This window comes from Rhinatrema bivittatum, chromosome 13 (genome assembly GCF_901001135.1).
Source record: "Rhinatrema bivittatum chromosome 13, aRhiBiv1.1, whole genome shotgun sequence".
In the NCBI taxonomy this organism is placed as follows: domain Eukaryota; kingdom Metazoa; phylum Chordata; class Amphibia; order Gymnophiona; family Rhinatrematidae; genus Rhinatrema; species Rhinatrema bivittatum.
This window is the reverse complement of record NC_042627.1, coordinates 77,248,647-77,270,685: the sequence shown is the minus strand read 5'-3', so window position 1 is coordinate 77,270,685 and position 22,039 is coordinate 77,248,647. Positions and strand designations below refer to the sequence as shown.

General features: G+C 47.9%; 1 protein-coding gene across 5 annotated transcripts in view; it reads left to right on the top strand.

Annotated features, from left to right (window-relative positions):
• ADAMTS17 (ADAM metallopeptidase with thrombospondin type 1 motif 17) overlaps positions 1 to 22,039 on the top strand; it is a 161,260-nt gene that overhangs the window by 104,385 nt on the left and 34,836 nt on the right. For 4 of the 5 annotated variants that reach the window (XM_029575629.1, XM_029575631.1, XM_029575630.1 and 1 more), the window contains 5 exons: positions 1,726 to 1,800; positions 5,041 to 5,121; positions 11,091 to 11,248; positions 15,080 to 15,242; positions 17,215 to 17,350. In XM_029575629.1, the coding sequence (XP_029431489.1) occupies positions 1,726 to 1,800; positions 5,041 to 5,121; positions 11,091 to 11,248; positions 15,080 to 15,242; positions 17,215 to 17,350 (613 nt within the window). The remainder of the gene's footprint in view (positions 1 to 1,725; positions 1,801 to 5,040; positions 5,122 to 11,090; positions 11,249 to 15,079; positions 15,243 to 17,214; positions 17,351 to 22,039) is intronic. The other variant, XM_029575632.1, reaches the window with a different exon arrangement.

Genomic DNA, 22,039 nt, shown 5'->3' with positions numbered 1-22,039 from the left:
TATATCGTGACTGGTGCAGAATCTAACACGCGCTGGGTCTAGGCCTACATTACTGTCTGTCCTTCTTGCACCAGAGCTTAGCGTGCAATAGAATTGCGAGCTCTGCACGCTGTCAGCGTTCTGATTCATTAGCTGGGTGCAAGGCTAGCATTACTGCATATCGGCTTGGAAACAAAGGAACATCATAAAGGACATTAGCCTTTAGTGCAGCGATGTTCACTTCCAGTCCTCAGTGGATCGGGTTTTCAGGATATCTCTGATGAATAGATCTGAGAGAGATTGCATGCACATTGCCTGAATTGTATTAAAATCTAACTCATGCTTATTCATTAGGGATAACCTGAGGACTGGAAGTCAATGCCCCCCCCCCCCCTTTAGTGCGAGCACAGGAGATAGTGCGGCAATGCTTTCCCCATGAGATGGAGGTCTTCCCCTCTCCGGCAGACATCGGAAGTGTGTGCTTTTGGTTCTCCTCTCCTGGGCGTCCCTTCTCTTCTTCCGCTCGCTCTCCTGGGGTCCAGATGCTCTCCTGCTTCTGCCGTCAGCACTGACGAGCAGCCCCATGTGCCAGATTTATTTTTATAAAACTTTATAGCAAGATGGCTGAGCTCTGAAGAAAAGCAGACTCTGTGCCCAGCTGAGCTCACATTCGCTGCTTTCATCGCGGCCTCGTGCTGTCTAGTGCAGTTCATAGACGTTACAATTTATTCCAGACACTGCAGTATTCTCTGTTTTAGCAGCGATTCCTTTAGTTTGCTCACCTCCGAGGTCAAACTAACCCGCCTTCGGTTCTCGTACTCCTCCTTATGTTGTTGAGTTTTTGGTATTGTCTAATTTTTTATGTATGCTTTTATTTGTTACCCTCCTAGAATGATGGACCGGCAGGCTATAACTTTCTTAAAGAAATAAATAGTTTTGCTTGCTAAAAACGTCTTTGCATTATTTTTTCTGCATAGAGCCCCTGTATGGCACAGTATTTCTCTGTGTTTAACCCTGATGAAGGTTTTCTTTAGACTCTGAAATGTTCATTTCTTTTGAGTTCAACAAATACGTTTACTTAGGGGGGCAGATTGCAAAAGGATTCTCTCCAGGGGTAAATGGGTGAAGGTCCTTTTGAAAATTGTCCGCCCTCCCTCCAGTGGCGTAAAAGGGCGACACTGGGAGTGGGGCAGAGCACCAAGCTACCTGTGGGGCCTTTGAAAATCTGCTTGCAGGTTGGGCCTGCGGATGGAGCACCCTTGGGCCTGCAGGCTTTTGGGGGGGGCATAGCTAAAATACCCCTCTCTGTTATTAACTGCATGGGAGTGCCTGGTTTTCTCAAACGTACTCCAGTGTGCGTATTGCTGTCCCACAATTACATTGTTCAGTTGACTGAGGTAGAGTCAAGAGTGCTTATAAAAACACCAGGTTTTCCCTTCATCCCTAGGGAATTCTGTAGGCTTTGTTGCAGAATCTGTCCTTGCCTATGGGCCCCACTGGAGTGAATCTGAGGAGCTCACACACATTTACTGATCTAACAGGGGCGTTGGCGAATGAGCAACTAACATCTTTTCCTTTTTGAATTGTGTTGAAAGTTGAGGTGAGCAGCTATGGAGCTGCGAGGAGCTTGGACGATCCCATCCCGAAGACTCAGGCTCTTGTTTGCACCAGTGATCAAGTGCTTGCAGATCTGATGTCCTGACAAGTGAAGGACCGAGTCGCTAACCATCTCTTTCTGTTTCTCAGTAGCCCGTAGTCACTGTAAGAAGGTCTCCACGTGTGTGCTGGTCAAGGCACAGGCGCTCCCTACCTGCTTTTCCTGTAAGAAGTTTGGGATGCTGTTTTCTTTGGGAGTGGAGGCCCTTTTGGTGTTGGTTGGTCTTCCGTTCCTGCCTTTGCTGTTTATTTAATAAATTTAATAACCCGCACATTATGTTACATCTTATTAGAAGCCATGGATAAACTTTATAGCGCTGATGGTACATGCCCGATACGCTATGTAGCTCTACCTGATTTGGAGATGGTGTTGGGTTAATGGAGGACTACCGACTTTTTTTTTTTTTTACCATAAATGATCACATGCCCTAGAAAGCTGTGATTTTGGAGGCAGCAAATGTTTTAAAATCCCTCCTTCTTTTTTAATGGGGACCTGACTTTTAGTGAAGGCATGACATTTCAGCAGGGACGTCGCAGCTGTACTGTACCTTGCTTGGTGTGATGTAACTTGACCAACACCATCCTCTAGATGCACAGTCCATCACTACATGGATGGTGTATGGATGGACTCTACATTTTAATACGAGATTTTGCGCTTTCCATGGAATTGACGCTCAAGAACAAAAAAAGCTGTGAGCTAAGCACGGGAGTAACGCAACGCAGCATCCCTTCACAGAAAAGTCAGTAGATGCATGGAGCTGCCTCCCAGTGCAGGTAACGGGTAGGGGTAGAGGGGAAACAAGTACTGAAATTCGCGAAAGCCTGGGACAAGGTTAGTTGGGTAGAAACGGGAAAAGCCTGAGATCAACTGGGGTTTATAGCCCGCAACTGGAGCGGGCTAGCTGGGCCCTTCTCTGTGGTCATGCGCTCAGTTTCTGCGGTTTTGCAGGGGGTGGGGAAAATTGGCTGACGAGATTTCCAACCTAAAGGACTTTTTGTAGTCCTAGCAAGGTGCATATGAATTTTATCCATGACTTCTTAGTGATTTCATTGTGCTAAGGATACCAGCGTGCTCTGTGGCCAGAAGTGAGAAGTAATGATGGGTGTGGTTTCCCATGGGGGAGGCTTCCAGCATGAATCGCCACCCACCGCTAGCTGTTCCTTAGGGTGCATGAATGATTTGTGAATGTTTAGGGCTATATTTAGGTTTTCAGCAAAAAAACAGTCACTTTCCTTGCACAGTGTTAAAGCTGTGTCTCTTCTGCCTACAGATTTGGGGGAGACGTTTGTAGCATCGCGCGCAGCCTTCACGTATGCACTTAGGTGACAGCAATTTTCAGAGCAAAAGTTACCCCGGCAGAAGTAGCGTGCGCACTTTGTGAAATCAGAGTTATACGTGCAAGTCCCTCGCCTGCCCCTCCCCCCCCCCCCCCCCCCCCCAGAACGCCGAGTACATAAAAGTCCGTGTGTACACCGTGTCCTCATGCGCGGGTTCCTTCGGGTAAAGCACCCCTTCACCCTGTTTACCTGGGGAACCTCGCCCTCTGCAAACGTGGAAAAGATTCGTGCGGAGTCTGCGGAGCAGCGCTTTGAGCCAGGGGCTTACAAGAGGCATTTCCTGGCACCCGTGTGGGGCAGAGGACATGGAAATTACACAGCACTTAACCCCGCCCTCCCCCCACAGGAAGAGGCGCAATGCGCGCGCAGAAGGTTATGGCGGACGCGTGCTCTCTGCTCTGAGCATCCTCCTCTGAGCGATGGTGAAGGAACCTCGGTTAACTTAGCATCTCAGGCCCCTCTACTGCTCTTCTGTTCACCCCAGATTCTGATCTACAGCAGTCCTGCTCTTCTTGCAGTTGATGTGGCCCTTTTTCTTCTTCAGTTGAGTTGGATTGCTAGCTGGAGAAGTTTCATCAACGCCTGAATTTCAAAAACCGTGTTTCCTGGATTATAAGGAACTGGAAATACAATAAATGGTAGTTAATTCTCACATCTGCCCCAGCAGAGAGGAACAGAGATTGGGCCACAGATACACACACAAGCATTGTATTACATGTTTCGACTCGTTGAGAAGCTACACGCAGAGTATGAGTTATGTAAAGGAAAGAATCTGGCGTCTGACCACACTAAACTCTTAGCAAGTTGCCAGAATTGCTACCCGGTTAATAGACTGCGTTGTGATATCTGCTGCTAACAACGTCCTTTATTAGATGAGATCTCAAAATGGTGCGCTGTTTTCTTCCTCGAACAACAGAAAAGGCCAGGGGGCTACGGGCGAAATTTTCCAATTTGAAAAGAGCCTAAATAATAAAATGAAATGTAAACTAAATATGTTTCAGAACTGAAAGGGACAGGTCTTAGAAACACAGTTATCAAGCAAAGTATCAGCAGCAGCCGAGAACTTGCTTCTACCTATGCCTCCCTCTGTTACTCACAAATTTCTTAAGTTATGGAGACCGTGCGTCTTCGGCTGGACCAGGTCCAACATGTGCATTCGGTGAACCTTTGGCACGCTCCCTGAGGATACCTATGTGCTCTTAAGGGGTTCTCTTCCTTACGAGCAGTGGCTGCTACCTAGAGAGATGCATAGATTTGCTTCTTGGTGCTGTTTTCATAAGCCCTCTTCCCTTGGTGGTGGTTAATATGATTAAAATGATGGTGTAGGTGTTGCATGAGACAACTTATTGGGCTAAGAGATTGTGCACTTCATGTACTTCCGTACCCTGAAGTCCACGAGAGCAACTTCCCTGCACATCTTCAGGAGAAATACTGCGCTCCCGTTTGTTTCTGCCTCTTGGCGGGAATCTTTGTATTCGCTGTGAAGTCACAAGCAGTCGCCTTTGCAGCAGATAGAGGACACGGGGCCTTGCATACTGACAGATGGTTGTGGGGGCCCCCGATTGCAGTCTTTATAAATAACCATGGAGCAGTATCACGCCGAGTGGGGCGTTCCTTGCACATTAGTAGGTGTTTGTCACTTGATTCTGGCCCTCCATTGTCGGTCACCAAACCTCCTCTAAACCATTTAGAAGTGTTGTTACAAACAAGTGCTTTCACCATGCTAAACATATAAAGTCCGTTCTCCATGTAAATATACCATTATTCCATCAGTTCACCTTGCAACATGACTTTAGCAAGCAACAAATCCCCCAGTGGTTGGAAAATGAGCAGATGGGATATTAGAGTGGGCTCAGCTTGGGAGCAGCTGGAGGTGGGTGCAAACGTGAGCAAACCAGTTCCCTTCCTGCCTCTCCCACCCCCTGCTGGGGGTCCTGGAGTGTGGCGGTCGCAGCGGCTCTCTCCTTAGCCTTGCAGTGGAGTTGGTTTTCTTGGCGGGTGCTCGGTCCCAGGGAGCCTGACCCCCGTACCCAGCTAAGCCTTGCCTCTCTCTATTTCTCTCCCCAGGTTATGTTGAAGCTGCTGTGATCCCCGCTGGCGCCAGACGAATCCGAGTGGTTGAAGATAAGCCTGCCCACAGCTTCCTGGGTAATAATATTTGTTAATCGTAAAGAGACAAAAATGCTACTCATTTGCCTTGCCCTTACACTGAACTTTACGAGTGGTATATTTCTGTGTAAGCTGTTTTTTTGTGGAGCTGCAAAATTGTGGAGCAGTTTGCATTGGCATTAGCCATAATGACCTGCTTTGAAGTAATGGATTACTACTTTTATTATTATTTCTGTGGAATTGATGTTATGCATTCAAATGTAGGTTATCTTATCCTAAAATATGCATTATGAAAATTGTTCTGGGTTAGATCCATACTGACATCAGATAAATATTCTTGTGTGTATTTAGAGGGAGCTACGTGATGGATTGTAAGGTATATTACCAGCATGTAGCATATAGCATTCAACAAGCAGACGTAGGTTGCTTAAGCTCTGGAAAATTTTCCCTGTGAAATATACAAGCAATCTTTCCATGCCATTACAATCCTCTGTGTTTGCAGTTTTACTAATTACGGGGGTAAAGACTTCCAAGCTTTGGAATTTAAACTATTGGGTGGCCGATATTCACCTAGTTAGCCGGATAAACATCTCTAGCTAAGAAGCAGGGTGTATTCAGCGGCTAGGTTGCCCCACTGAATGTACCCAGTGTATGTTTCTGCAGCTAACCTACAGCGTGACCAGAGTTAGCCGTATAAACTTACGCAGCTAACCCAGCTCCTTCCCGCCCGCTGCCGGAACGCCCCAACTTCTGCGGCTTAATATCGCCAGTTAGCCATGCAGACGGATAACTTTTTTCAGTTATTCGTCTAAATGGCTTTTGAATATTGACCTCTGGACGTTTATAGTTTTCACCCAGATTGTAAAAGCCTCATAATTAATGCCCTGCTTAAAATGCAGCAGTGGCTTAACCGTTTGAAATCCGCCGTTTCTGCAAAATCTCCCTTTAAGAATGTCTTGTCAATCAGTCGTGTCCTGCCGATGGGCTGCTGGTTTTGTCATTCTGTGATTTAGGTAGGATCCCAGTGCTGTGAATGAGGTAACGGCACGGGCCCTGCTGATGTGGCCGGTATTTTCTGACTTGCTCGTGGTTACCAGTGTCCGTGGACACTATCTTGTTACCAGTGTCTGTGGACATTATCTTGTTACCACTGTCTGTGGACATTATTTGTTACCACTGTCCGTGGACACTATCTTGTTACCAGTGTCCGTGGACACTATCTTGTTGCAACTTCCTTCCACTCCGGTCTCATCAGTGCATCAAAATGTGATTAAAAACTGTGATAACACCACACAAGTACCATTTAGGAAGTTTTTGATACACATTGTTAAATGTAACTTTCTGACTCCTGTTAAAGCCCTATTGTTAAACAGTTGATAATGTATGTTAACCCCTTGGTTCATTGTAAACCGATCTGATATGACTCATGTCATGAAGGTCGGTATATAAAAGAATTAAATAAATAAATCAGGATGGCTCATAACATGAGCTGAAGGTGTCAGGAGAAGAGTGAGCTGGACAGGGGAAAAAACAGTACAGTTTAGTGTATTTTAGATAGATTTTAAGCAGAGTTGGGAAAGAGACTGGTAGATAAGTGTCAGGATAGAAACTTCTTACCACTGGGAACCTTTAACACAATCTAACACAGATATGTTTGTAACGTTTGAACTTCTAACTCTATTTAAACCTTCAGCCATTCATGTACAATATGTGAGAAAGTACTCTCCTCTGGGGTTGCTTTTTATTTGCAATAAGAAATTTGATTCTTAGCAATACATACTGGGATGAATGATTGAGAAGCCCGGGCTGTCCACCATTAGACCAAAATCAATGCTCACAATGAGTAGGACTTGCTGACATCCCTTTTCTGCATACATTTTCTGCAATATGGCATGCGTCTTTTTCTATTATTCTATCTTCCGTATTTGTTTGGTTGTTCCTGTTTCAGAAAGTTTGTCACTCTTGTTCATTTTTGATAGGCTCAGAATATCTAAAAGAGATACCAAGGAGCTTCTGATCCGAATTACGTGCAGGAGCCAGAAATGTGTTATACCTTTAAATCAGTTCTGCACAGGTGGAAGCTATGAAGCTGTACTTTACTTTCCATTAATTTAATGGCAGGTTTTATGAAGAATGGTCAAAAAAGTGTTATGCTGATTTTTCATCTGATCTGGCAAGCTACCTACACAAAAAACAAGATTTGAATATCTCCCCCTGCCAGCCACATAAATTTTATGCACACAGCTCACTTTGCATACACAACTTCTCCAGATAAAAAAAGTGTATCGATGGAGGCCTTCCAAGAGTCTGGTTGGAAACATAGCAGTCCTAAGGTTATCCGGGTGAAGTTATCTAGATGTATTCAGCGGCAGACTTATACAAGCAAGCTCCACTGAATACCCAGGAAACGTTATGCGTATAACTTACCCGCTCATCAACTCTATGAAGATCGAGCTGGAAAATTCCTGGAAAATTTAGATTTTGAAAGGTCCTGAAAGTGAAGAAACCTTGTTGATGGGTTGCATTGATCCATGGTGGTCTGAGTGGAAAATTCTAGAAGATAACTTCATTAACATATAGCAAGATGCCTACTATAAAGGGCCCCATTTCCCTTCTAAACACAACATTAATAGTTGATACGGTGTTTTTTGGGGGTTTTTTTTAATATAAATTCCATTTGCTACCGTGTACCTGCCAAACCATCCCAGCAATGAACTCTTGGGAGCCACCGTCTGCTCACCTTCACGCTCACTCAGTCTCACACCACTTTGCTCTTCTGAACTTCTTTTGCATTTTGGTTTCTCCTGTCTTTTCTCCCCATTTTGCAGTTTGAAATCCGCTGAGTACAGATGATGTGGAGAAGCTTGTCTCGTTTGGGTAGTTCCCATGTTCTTCTCATGTCCTGACACAACAGGTGTAGCCTTTTGCAGTATCAGACATGTCAGTAGTCCATCTTTTAGCCCTGGCAATGCCTTCCATGGCGCTTTCCAACAAATGTTCCTTGGTCTTCATTTGGTGCAGTCATGTGTGTCCGGCTCATTGGTGTAGCCCCATTTCCAAGTGTCATCTTTATGACCACCAGTATTTGTCTGAAGGCAGTTCTTAATTGAGTATGGTTCATGTAAGGATATGGGCCAGCTACTTAGGAATGAATGAAGCTCACCTGACCTACCAGCGTCAGTCTCCTGCTCAATGAGCCCGTAGGAATGGTTTTTCTGCCCTTCTCCCTGTACTTTTCTAGACTAGTCTGAAATGGCTTCTGTGATATTTTCTTGGATTACAGTTTCTGGAAAACATCCAAAAGGTTGGTAACCCTCTGTGAGTTCCGGCAGTGATGTAGGTTTACTTAAGGTCTGTTTGTTCAGAAGAGTTTTTTCAAAGGAAATATGCATGAATGAGATGAAGAGGATGCGGCTTGTGCAACTTGCACACTTACTGACCACATACACGATGTCGTGTATGGTTTGCGGTATCCGTATGGAAAATGATGACTGCGTCTGGTCACCTGAAGCCGGTGCTGCGCCTGATTGTGCCAGGAGCGAAAAGCAGTTAGCAGGTCCCATTCTTGATCACTAATTATGCAGTTCAGCCCGCAGGAACTGAATGTTTGGTGTTCTAGGGCTGTTGAAGCCCCTTCCACGTACTCTTGGCTTCCATACTACAGTGCAGATTCAGTTGTCTTCAATAAACTTTTCTCAGGTATGGGCTGCAAGGAAAGCGAGGCTCCTCATGTGCTTGGCTCAGGAACAAACGTTTTTTGCTTGTATTAAGTTAGTTGAATGTTCTTCAGTTTCTAAGTTCACTGTTTAAATGTAATAGGTTATTGTACTTGTAAGCCGGAGTGAAGGCTGCTAGCTATACCTCGGTATATAAAAACTTTTAAATAAAATAAATAATATGACCTGCAGGTCTCCTTAATTTATCATTTGACGATACACTAGATCATGGAAGATTCACATCTCAGGTTTTCAGATATTTTGCTAAGCGAGTTCGTTAGCAGAGCGTAATACAGCATTACAAGGAAGCTGACAAAAGAAACGGCAGTGTGCTAGCTCAGAAGGGAAAGAGATGAGCGGAGGGCGCTCAGCCATTCTTTCTTTCGTAAAACACCTTGAGCTTCGCACGAGATTACCCAGATTCAGACCTGTGAGCACCGAGGAGTTAAAACCAAAACACATTGTCTGATGCCTTCTCTAATTTGTGCAGAGTGCATGGTAGTGGGCGACAGGTTCCTGAAAGCTCGCCTGTTTGCATAGTCTAACAAGGCAGTGTGGGATGCTTTGGGAAGGCTTCCAGCCTTTAATTTGCTGGGAGCCGTTCCTGAAGCATTTTGACACCACCCATCTCCAAGCCTCTGGGCCGCAGGCCTGTTTTAGTCAGGAAATGCCTTTGTGCTTTCTTTTGCGTGTCCGCAGGGCAGTAGGGGGAGAGGAGAGGCAGGAAGCGAGGCAGGGGCGCTGGAAGTGGAAATCCGAAGCAGGCAATGGGGGGTCGCTTCCTCTGTAGCACGCCAGGACGGAACGCAAGCGGGGGAAAGCGAGGCTCCACGGGAGAGCCCAGGGAACAGGGGGCGCTTGCGGCAGGCGTTCCCAAACGAGGAGAGGAGGTGCCTTCCAAGTAAGAAGTTTTCAGCGTGGGTTGTGTTTTATTCCCACGTGATGCACAGCGGGGGTCGCGTGACGTTAGTCCGTATTTTACGTGGTGGAGCTGGGAGGGAGGGGCAGATCTCCTCTCTCCTGTCACTTCTTAGTCGCCATTGAATAGGGTAAGTGGCAGTGGGACCAGGAGAGAAGAGGGAGGGAGGGATTGGAGATTGGGTTTCCTTTGGCCCCCAGAGAACTGTTTTTTTTATTTTGCAGTGGCGGGGCAGGGAGGGCATGGGGTGCATCAGTCTGCAGAAGTTTTTTTTAACCACTGGGGGGGGGAGGGGCCATTGCATAATTTCCCAAATCTAACACAAGAACGTAACTTTTTCTGAGGAGGTGTGGTTATGATTTTGCATTATTGGGGGTTAACAAATTGTGCTGGCCAGCTTAGATTGTTTAATTCTATTTGAATATTAATGAGCCTCTTTGCATGCATTTGCATGCAGTGCGGTTCATTAACATTTTTATCACTTTAATCCACAGTAAGAGCAGCCTAGCGAATAGAGCGGCAGGCTGAGATGCAGGGAAGCCAGGGTTCAGATCCCGCTGCCAGTCCTGGTGACCTCGGGCAAGTCACTTCTCTCTCCCCATTGCCTCCGCTACAAACCTAGAGCCTCACTTACCACGCACAGAATGAGAGAAAAGCCTTAGATTGTGAGCCCTCTGGGGACAAGGAAATGCATTCAGGCACTGCAGGTAACTCGCAGTGAAATATGTTAATAAAACAAACTTCAAACGTTAATGCAGATTAACACAAGCGTGATAAGCCTGACCCAGTGTTAGCATGTCCTAAACGTGTATCTAGCATGCAGTAACTCTCTTAGCCTTAACACACTTTGATACGTTGGCCCCTGAATGTGGTCTCGTATACAAGGACCCCAGTAGAGAGGAGAATTTTGCCGCAGGAGATGATCACTCCTTGAGGATTGCACAGGATGCTTAACGGGACTCTGTCCTCCATCTGGGCTGCTGGGTCTGACCCAGTACGGCAAATCTTACGTTCTCATGAATTCAGGGCCGGCGGGAATTTATAGCTGAGGCACCTCTGTGCGAGCTCAGTTTGCTTTTCTTCTCTTTACTGTCTAGAAGGAAGCTCCTCCATTTATTCGGTAAGGTGCTAGACAGCTGCTTGTGTGAACCTTAGCATTAAGGCAAGTTGTTACTGGTGACCTGCACCGTGCTGGGGTCTCATCTTCCTGCCTGCACTGGCAGCGAGGGGAAACACGAGCCTGCCCCAGCCGTCCCGGCCTTGCCTCTGGTTCCTGACCTTTTAACAGGGCTCCAGCCACTTCCCGCCGATTGAGGTGAGTGACGGAAGCTTTAGTGAGCCTTCAATCTGTGGCGTTTGCCTTTTTTTTCCAGCTCTGAAAGACAACGGCAAGAAATCCATCAACAGCGACTGGAAAATCGAGCTTCCTGGCGAGTTCCAGATCGCGGGCACGACTGTCCGCTACGTGCGAAGAGGACTGTGGGAGAAGATCTCCGCCAAGGGACCCACCAAAACGCCCCTGCACCTGATGGTAACCTTGCATGCTTCTTGAGTTCCCCAAGAGACGCAGCATCAAAGTTTGGCTTGCACGCTCAGTAGGTCAAAGGCTATCGGCGCCATTTTGATGCGAGGCAGGCCGGAAAGCCCGAGAAATCCCTCGCGGGACCCCGCTGGACCACCAGGGATGTTAGTAAGTCTTGGGGAGGGATCAGGATGGTGGGGCGGGGGTTTTATTACAGTAAATTGTAATGCTTGGGGTGGTTTTTTATTTTTTAAAAATTAAATGTGCCTCTCCCCCCGTACAAACCCGAAAAACTAATTTTCCTCTTGGTTCGGGGAAAATCAGTTTCGGGGTTCGGGGCCCCCGACCCACGACGAATTAGGCAATTTCGTTGAAATTGCCTAATTCGTGATAAACGAACCACATCTCTAGTGGCGAATCCTACCGTGATTTAATGTTGAGGTTAATAGCAACCTGGTGACATGATGAATCCCTGACGCTGGCTCAGCGTTTTGAAATAGGTATTTCTGCATCCAGGGGTGTTCTGAAGACTCTGTCTTCAGTCTTGGTGTTGCATAATACAAAATGGTGGACTCTTGCTCTCGCTGTCGTTAGTACAAATCTCCCAATTCTCAAACAGTGGCTGTGCCATTTCTAACTGTCTGCAAACATAGCTTGTCATAGGCTTATTCAGTAAGCCACGTAACTGACAAAGCGCCCACGTACCTTTCAGCTTGCTGCACGTACCACGCCGTTTTGTGTTTGACGAGCAGGTGCTTGTGCGGATAAAACGTGTGCATGGACTTTACGTGGTCTCCAGTGGGAGCACTGACTGCGTTGCATACATGTTTGAAAATCAAATGTATGTGCGCACTTTTCTCCTCTGAAGGGCAGTGAATGCAAAAAGTACTTCTACACCCACAGAGCTTCCGGCTGCCTGAGCCTTTGTCTGCGTCCTGCGCATTTCGTCTCTCTGGTTCGTTTTTGGTTGGGGTGGCACTTTAGGCTTTGAATTCATTTCTGTAGATATCGGCGTGGCATGGGGGAGGGCTCTGGCACTGTGCGCTGGACAAGGTGCTTTCATCCGGTCAGGAAGGATTGGTCAGCAGCTTCTCCACGCAGGACACCGTTCTGCAAACAATAGCAGAATGTGCTTATCGGTCAAGAAAAAGCTGGAAGCGTCTGGAAAAACCGTTGTGGCCTTCATTCGAAATCACTTGCACACCAAAGGGGGAAAAACCTTTAAGACGTGGCTTCAAAATTGCTCAAAATTGGTTTCATCTGGAGCCCAGATTCACCGCTTGTATTCCCATATTGAGATGATAAACGTCTCTTTTATAATAACGCCGCACGCGCTCCCCCGAACGTGTTATTTTATAATAATGCCGCACGCGGTCCCCCGAACGTGTTACTTTATAATAACGCCGCACGCGCTCCCCCGAACGTGTTACTGTATAATAACGCCGCGCGCGCTCCCCCGAACGTGTTACTTTATAATAACGCCGCACGCGGTCCCTCCTCCGAACGTGTTACTTTATAATAACGCCGCACGCGGTCCCTCCTCCGAACGTGTTACTTTATAATAACGCCGCACGCTCCCTCCTCCGAACGTGTTACTTTATAATAACGCCGCACGCGGTCCCTCCTCCGAACGTGTTACTTTATAATAACGCCGCACGCGGTCCCTCCTCCGAACGTGTTACTTTATAATAACGCCGCACGCGCTCCCCCGAACGTGTTACTTTATAATAACGCCGCACGCGGTCCCTCCTCCGAAAGTGTTACTTTATAATAACGCCGCATGCGCTCCCCCGAACGTGTTACTTTATAATAACGCCGCACGCGGTCCCTCCTCCGAACGTGTTACTTTATAATAACGCCGCACGCGCTCCTCCGAATGTGTTACTTTATAATAACGCCGCGCGCTCTCTCCTCCGAACGTGTTACTTTATAATAACGCCGCGCGCGCTCCCCCGAACGTGTTACTTTATAATAACGCCGCGCGCGGTCCCTCCCCCGAACGTGTTACTTTATAATAACGCCGCACGCTTCCTCCTCCGAACGTGTTACTTTATAATAACGCCGCACGCGCTCCCCCCGAACGTGTTACTTTATAATAACGCCGCGCGCGCTCCCCCGAACGTGTTACTTTATAATAACGCCGCACGCGGTCCTCCGAACGTGTTACTTTATAATAACGCCCCGCGCGCTCCCCCGAACGTGTTACTTTATAATAACGCCGCACGCGGTCCCTCCTCCGAACGTGTTACTTTATAATAACGCCGCACACGGTCCCCCGAACGTGTTACTTTATAATAACGCCGCACGCGGTCCCTCCTCCGAACGTGTTACTTTATAATAACGCCGCGCGCGGTCCCTCCTCCGAACATGTTACTTTATAGTAACGCCGCACGCGCTCCCTCCCCCGAACGTGTTCCTTTATAATAACGCCGCACGCGGTCCCTCCTCCGAACGTGTTCCTTTATAATAACGCCGCACGCGCTCCCTCCCCCGAACGTGTTCCTTTATAATAACGCCGCACGCGGTCCCTCCTCCGAACGTGTTACTTTATAATAACGCCGCACGCGCTCCCTCCCCCGAACGTGTTCCTTTATAATAACGCCGCACGCGCTCCTCCGAACGTGTTACTTTATAATAACGCCGCACGCGCTCCCTCCTCCGAACGTGTTACTTTATAATAACGCCGCACGCGCTCCCCCGAACGTGTTACTTTATAATAACGACGCGCGCGGTCCCTCCTCCGAACGTGTTACTTTATAATAACGCCGCATGCGCTCCCCCGAATGTGTTACTTTATAATAACGCCGCACGCGCTCCCTCCTCCGAACGTGTTACTTTATAATAACGCCGCGCGCGCTCCCTCCTCCGAACGTGTTACTTTATAATAACGCCGCGCGCGCTCCCTCCTCCGAACGTGTTACTTTATAATAACGCCGCGCGCGCTCCCCCGAACGTGTTACTTTATAATAACGCCGCACGCGCTCCCTCCTCCGAACGTGTTACTTTATAATAACGCCGCATGCGCTCCCCCGAACGTGTTACTTTATAATAACGCCGCGCGCGGTCCCTCCTCCAAACGTGTCACTTTATAATAACGCCGCGCGCGGTCCCTCCTCGGAACGTGTTACTTTATAATAACGCCGCGCGCGCTCCCTCCCCCGAACGTGTTACTTTATAATAACGCCGCACGCGGTCCCTCCCCCGAACGTGTTCCTTTATAATAACGCCGCACGCGGTCCCTCCTCCGAACGTGTTACTTTATAATAACGCCGCGCGGTCCCTCCTCCGAACGTGTTACTTTATAATAACGCCGCGCGCTCCCTCCTCCGAACGTGTTACTTTATAATAACGCCGCACGCGGTCCTCCGAACGTGTTACTTTATAATAACGCCGCATGCGGTCCCTCCTCCGAACGTGTTACTTGCCGCACGCAGTCCTCCGAACGAGATGGTTTACTCTCCCACTGAAATGCATTGGGGTAAAAAAAAGATTTATTTTTTTTTTTTTAAGGCGGAATGAAAAAAAAGCAGGATAGGCCTTTGCCGAAATTAAAAAAGAAAAAAAAAAAGGCCTTCACCATCCTGCCTTCTCTTTTGGAAGAGCGTGCAGCTTGCTGAGCGGTGCGGACATTGCTTTTCCAGATTGCATGCACAGAGCGTGGATTGTATTCGGGGTGGGGGATGGTAGTACATTGTTGGCAGTCTGAGCGAGGCTCTGTTCCTGTCCAGGAATATTCTGGATCAGATCAGAGTTTCACACTGCAACAGAGGCTTTTTCCTTTTCTCTTTTTTTGTAACTATCGGAGTGTATCTGAATGTCTTCTCTGCTCTGCGCGAACAGGTGCTCCTCTTCCATGACCAGAACTATGAAATCCACTACGAATACACCGTCCCTGTGAACCTCTCCAGTCAGCCACGCAGCCACCCAGAGAAGCAGCAGCCAGAGCCCTTGTACATCTGGACCCACAGCGGATGGGAAGGCTGCAGCGTGCAGTGCGGGGGAGGTAAAAACATCTTTCTGGTTACCGTATACGCATAGGAGAGGCAGATGCATGCAGCGCAGAGCCGCCCTGTCTCCTGTAACGCTCGCCCACGCCACTCCCTCCCGGCTACATCTCAGAACACTGATGCACTAGAAAGGAGAAGGCTAGGGGGCTTTAAAATAGTTTTATGCACGAGGAGCAAAGAACAAGATCATACATCATAAAGCAATATAATAAATATACAGACATAAAACAATAAAATAACACAAAATAATTTTCAGACACCCCCCCTCCCCCATTTCCACTCAACACACAGCTCCAACTCAGCCACCACAAACTCCATTAATCATTAACCATGTCTTTAGTTTTTTTCTAAAGTTCATCAGCTCACTTTATTAAAATTTATAACCCGCATTTGCCACCAAGGTCTATGTGGCTACCAGATCAAAACATACATAATAAAAGTGGACAAATAAAACATAACAAACGTATAAAGAAGTTTCCTTTGCTGCACTTCAGAAATGATTGACTGATTATTATAGGGTCTACGAGTGCCTTTCTGAATACAGGTCTTTAAGGCCTTCTTAAAAGATTTCTCGCAGACCAGGAGCTGGGGCCAGCTGCTGAGAACGCTCTGTCCCTCGTGACGATCAAGTGTGCCACTTTTAGCGATGAAACCTCCTAAGAGGATTTTTCCGTCTGATCTCGAGGACCAGGAGGGCCGCTAGATCCTGAGGACTGAGCTCACCCAGCAGTCAGTGACGCCGTGAATTAGCTTGAAGATGGCTCAAAGCAAAGCTGGAGAAAAATCTGCCACTTGACGGGGCAACCAGTGGAGCTTAAAAAGAATGGAAGTTGCGTGCTGTCACGTAGGCATCGCCGTGAATGTGCAAGCTGCGGCACTCCCAGTCAGCCGCAATGGGCGCACTATGTTCGCAGGGAGCCCCGCGCTTGCTTCAGTTCCTGGGCCATTCTTCCGTTTAGTCGACCCTCGGGATCTGGAAATGCCATGGGGGCAGCGCTCGTGGCCTTAGGCGGGTCCCGGTCGATTCACGACAGCTACGGGTGGAATTCAAGGTGTAAGGGGTGCAAGGTGTGAGCTGTTGTTTCCTGCATGGTGCGGCACCAGAACCGTAGCCGGGGCAGATTCCAGTGCAGCTAAAGTATCTTAGAATTATTGAGTCGATGGTTTGCGACCAGCAACACTGGACACGGAGCCAGCAGGAGGGAAGAGCCTCTGCTGGGTGCCCCTTGGGGTGAGTTTGGCGTGTTCAGAGAGCTGCAGTTGCGGAGGGAGATCACAATTTTCCATTATTTTGTTGTTTGTGTTTTGTAAATGATAATGTGCTGGAGCAAGGGAGGCAGCACCATTGTGGTTTAGGTGAGATTCAAAATCTATAATGCAGTGCTGGGAGAGAGTGGGGAGCAGAGAGGAAATGCAGCTCCGGGTGTTTTTAAGACCTGCTAATCAGGTGCCAGAAGGGGCAGTTGTTGGCTTTTTGTTGTTAATGGTGAGTGCTGATTTAGAGGTTCACCTCTGCATAGAACTGGCCTAAATCTAGAGGGTCAAGTTTTGTCTGGCTAGATTTTCAGGTGAAATTAGCCGGCCACCGTACCCATTCAGCAGCTGTTTGAGACCTACCCTCTATGTTACTAGTAAAGGAAATCACAAAATAACAATTTCAGTTTTTGCCAGAGCCCCCGCAGTGCTCACAGAACTACACAAAATAAATCATATGTTGAAGGCACACACTCCGAGTGTGAGCCCTGGTAGATTGTTAACAGATGTGAGTCAAGAAATTAAGTTTATTTGTGATTTTTTTGAACATCACGGAGCATGGTGGGGGTGGGATTAGAATCTGCACCGTCAGATTTTAGAGCGCTGTACTCTGCCCACTTAGGATACACTGTGGTTCCTAATATGCTTTCTAAAATCACAAAAAAAAAGGCAAAATAAGATTGCCACTCAGCAGCCTTGTGCTTTTTCCTTCAGGTGAACGCAGAACCATTGTCTCCTGCACCAGGATCATTAACAAGACCATGACTTTTGTGAACGACAGCAGCTGCCAAGAGGTCACCCGCCCAGAAGCTCAGGTGCAGCGGTGCAATGCGCACCCCTGCCAGTCACGGTAAGAGTCTGATCCCGCACCATCGCTCACTACCAGCGAGGTCAAAGCTGCTCTGTACTGCACAGAAAGGCCCCGTGAGAAGCCCGAAACGTGGTAGCCAGCCTGCTACAAACAGGTCAACGTTAAACCAAAATATGCAAATGATCCAGTTCTAAGGTCAAACGTGTGCAAATATAACTCGGAGAAATATGGGCACAAGGAGTACGAGGACTGTAAGACCCACCCAGTCTACCCTGTTTTCTTTCCTGGTGCAAGGCCAGAGACTCCAATGATCTCTGGTCTTTCCTTCTCTTATTTGCAACGAGGCTTAACCCAGTCACTATTTGTCTCCGCTACCTCCCCGGGAGCCCGTTCTATACGTTCACCACCCTCTCCATGAAGAACTATTTCCTGATGTTGCTCCTGAGCCTCCTCCCTGGAGCTTCGAGCGGTGACTTATTGTTTGAGAGCGTTGTTCCCTCTGGGAAGGCTTTTGAAGGTCTCTGTCACATTCCCCCATCTGTCCTGGATGATGGACATGCTTAGGTCCTGAACGTTAGTTGTTGCTAACCAGACCTCTAGGGGGAGGTCAGGGACTGGATCTCTTCACCTGTGCTTTGGATGGATGCTTCCCAAACCTGATCCCCCAAGAGCCTGACTGTAAGGGTGGCCTAATGACACGAATGAGCCTGGTTATTGGAGCAAATGTCTGCAAATATATCTCGGGAACAGTCACTGAAAAGCAGACCTGAGGAGGATTCTTGAGGACCAGGTTTGGGAATCTCTGATCTGACCTGTTAGTTATTATTAATAATTATTTCGCAGTTTGCTGAATATTGGTAAATTTGGATTAATTGATGCTTTAAAGGTGAATTAGTTGGGAGCGCCACTGAAATTGGGGCAGCTGCTTTCACCTTTGCATTTTTCCCTTTTGTTTCTAATGCTTTGCTGCGTCTTGCCCTGTTTTCCAAGTAACAAAACGGCAGTGGAAAGCTCGGAAGAGAATAAATCGAATAACCCTGTGGTCACTGCATACCTCATACATGGAAAGGAGGCCTCAGTAACCGCCACCACCTTCGGTTGCCTTTTAACCAATGCCCTCAAAGTCCTTTTTTTTTGTTTTTAAATTTCCATATTAAAGTAAAGACTCCATAAAGTGAAAAAAAAGGATACTTCCCAGGTTTTAGGTAAAACTTCCCGGATTGTCACGTTGCTTAAATCAGGAAGAGTCCTGTGCAAATGGTCCCTCCCTCGGCCTAGGGATGGAACATGGAAGGGAGCGTCTCCTCTGATTCCACGCAGGCCCCGTTTCCGTGGTCTGCATCGGGGAACAACACCCTTCCAGGTGGCCATGGCGCGTTGGATTTCAGAGCCCCTTTCACGTCCCTGCCCTTAGACGCAGGAGTCTCAATCAACCTTTGCATTCTGTCGATCGCTCCATCCCTGCGCCCCCTTTCAAGGTGAACCTTCAAAGACTTAACGCGGGGTTTGTGCATAGGCCAAGCGGCTTTTCAGATGGCTGGACGCATGCGCGTACGTCCGCTGCTGCGGGGGGGGGGAGAGAGAGGGCATTGCAGGGCGGGGTCACCAAGCAAGCGCGGAGCTCATCGGACACCTGCGCGTGCGTCTACACCTGTTAATTACTGTAAGTCATGGAAATTAAACCTGACTGCAGTTTTTGGGTAGGGAGGGTGGTGTGGGTGAACAGGTGCTTGGCATAAAGCTGGGGTTATTACATGCACCTTTATAAAACGCGTGTTCAGACCTTGCGCATCCCTGCATAAAATAAGTGCTTGGTTCTGAATCGTGCACCGTGTACTTCTGGGGCAGAGATGAGCAGTTTCTTATAATCTGTGCGGCTCCCACTGCGCAATTTATAAATTACAGACATCACTTTAGACCTTCCTACTAATGCCTGTGCATGCTGAGTTCTGCCCAGTACTGGGTGTAAGGTTCCTTCTGCCCCAGTCTCACTTATTTGCGCTGAAGATTAGCTCACAGATCCTTGCCTATTCTTTCAAGTCCCCTTTGCTTCTGGTCAGGCGAGTGGCTTGGCCACTGTTGGACACAGGATGCTGGGCTTGATGGACCCTTGGTCTGACCCAGTAGGGCATCTCTTATGTGTCCTCCTGTACCCATGCATAGCTAACGAAAACTTCACCGATTTCAAATCAGTTCTTGTAAATGTGAATGGATTCCACATGGGGTTTTTGGATTTTGGGTGGAATCTTTGGAAAGTTGTGTGGTTGGATTCTTCGTGTCTACGTCAGATTTTTGTGACTCCACTTCGGCTTTCTCCCCTAACCCACCAGGAAAAATGTGAAGAATCTGGTTTCCCCAACGAGCACGAGCCTGGCTGAAATCCGCCTGGCTCAGCCTTGGGCTTGCGTTGTCTGCAGCTCTGTAGGTGAGGCTGCTTTTAATTTGAACGGTTTGCCTCGTTGCGTTTCTTGGGTTTATGAACTGTGTGGTAGGCACAAGCATTCCAGCTCCACGTCACCTGCTATCAGCTCGTGCGTTTGTCCTGGAAGGGCAGCAGGGCTGATTGCTAGAGCTGTTCTTTCCTGCCGCTGCTGCTTTACTTGCTGGGAATCGCATGGACAGGCTTCGCTTTCAAACCACTTCTTTCAGTGGACTCTTGTGACGCCAGCCTCGAGAAGCGGTCAAGTGGTAGCTCTCATCCTCTGTCGCTCTAAGACGCAGCAGGTCTATTCAAGAGGGAGTCCGTGCAGTGTTGATCCTCGGTGACCCTCCAGGGTTTCCTCTGTTCAGAAGTCACTTTGATCCCTGCCGGCCTCTCTGGGTGTGACCTCATCCTGCCATGGCTGAAGAGAGGCGGGGGGGGGGGGGGGGGGGTGCTTTCAGTTGGGGAGGTGGATTTTCACCCAGGCTACCATTTGCCCTAGATCCCTGCTCTGTTAATTTTAAAAGCATTCAGCACCATCTCTTAAGTTTTAAACATGTAATAAGTGGGCTAAAGGTGGTGGCTTGTCCCCATTCCTGGGCAGGCAGTCTGAGGAGGTTTGATGCGTTCGAGCTGGGAGGGAGCAGTGAATGAGCCTCCAAGCCACAGGCGGGTCTGATATCGTTTACCGCCTTCTCCACGCAGACCACACTATGGGGCTTTAACATGCTTCAGCTGGAAACTGTGCAGAAGCACATTCTTTGTCTCTTTGGAGCTTAAATTTCCTCTTGGCTGTGCCCACCCAGACACTGAGCCTCTTCTGCGGCACCGGGCCTCTCTGTGAGCAGAGACAGACCCTCGTAGAGCAGAGGGCTTGCCCTAACTTTCAAACCAAGCTCTAGTGCGTTTGTGCTCTGTCCTCATAAGAATCATCTTGAACTTCTTAATTCAATTTACAAGAAGCAGGAATGGAATGTGTGTGTGCGTGTGTGTGTGTGTGTGTGTGTGTAAAGCTTTTTTTTTTTTTTTTTTAAAGCAACAACTTAGCACTCTGTTGGCATCGTTGAGCAGCCACACACACACAGACAACCTGAAGTTTGCTTTTTTTTTTCTTTTTAGTTCCCTGTTTAGCCCGTTTACCCAGAAAGCATACGCTGGCTACTTCAGGATGCCTGTCTGGCCAGGGGTTGTCTTTGAGAGCGATCCCCAGTGCAGTGGTGGCCTCCCCAGTGCTTCACGGCATCACCTCCACTGTGGGCCAAAATGTGAGGCTCCTGTAAGTACGGTGCAGAGCACCTACCCCTGGACCTCAAGAGTCAGCCACAAGATCGCTTTTTAACAGGAGCCTTTGTCACTGTGCAGCAGTGAAAAAGGTCCGTGAAAGTCAGAGCCAGCGATCGTGCTGCAATAGGACACTGCAGGAGAACGAGCTCGCTGCTCTCTCAAGTCATGAATGCCCGTACTGGAAAATAATGCACAGTGTTTATAAAGGCAATCAGACAGGAATGTTAGTGTTGGATCCTGCTGGGCCGTGTCAGCAGCTGCATTTATTCCGCTGGATTCCTGGTGTTTTTATCCCGAGCTGCAGTGGCTGGGGGTGGTATGGCAACCTGTTACCACCATCAGATGTCACCTGCCAGTTTCCCCCACCAGGGGCAGCAGGTGTGGCAGAGCAGTAACTCGAGAAGCTGCTTTAAAGGAGTAGAGGGCTGGGCTCTGGTAACAGCCCTGGGTTTTGCTGCTGGCCTCATAAATATGCTGAGGTGCAAAGAGGAGGCTGAGAAACTGCATTATCTGAGGGATCCCTCAATGATTATTGTCAAACCTACTGTAAAAAAAAAAATAATAATAATAATAATAGTAACCCAAGACATTGACCGGTCTTATCTGCGGAGTCCCAAACTTCTCTTGAAGTGGAAGCATGCAATAGACAAATGTGGCTCCCGTTGGCTTTTCATTGTCCTTTGCATGTGGCATGCCTCCTTCCTTGAACTGTATTTCTCGTCCCTTAACGTCTGTGCTGATGGCCCTTCTGACTCCTCTGCCTCAAAACCCTTTGGAAGGAGGATAACCAATGGGACCCTGACACCAGGGTACAAATTATATCACACTGATAAGATGGATCAAATTGGTATAAGGGTGGTGCTACATGTTAGAGAGCACTGAGTCAAACATGAGAAAAGTTCTGCAGGAAACAAAATGCACTGTAGAATCTTTATGGATAGAAATTCCATGCGAGAAGGGAAACAGAATAGCAGTGGGGGATGTACTACCATCCATCTGGCCAGAATGAACAGACAGAAAAT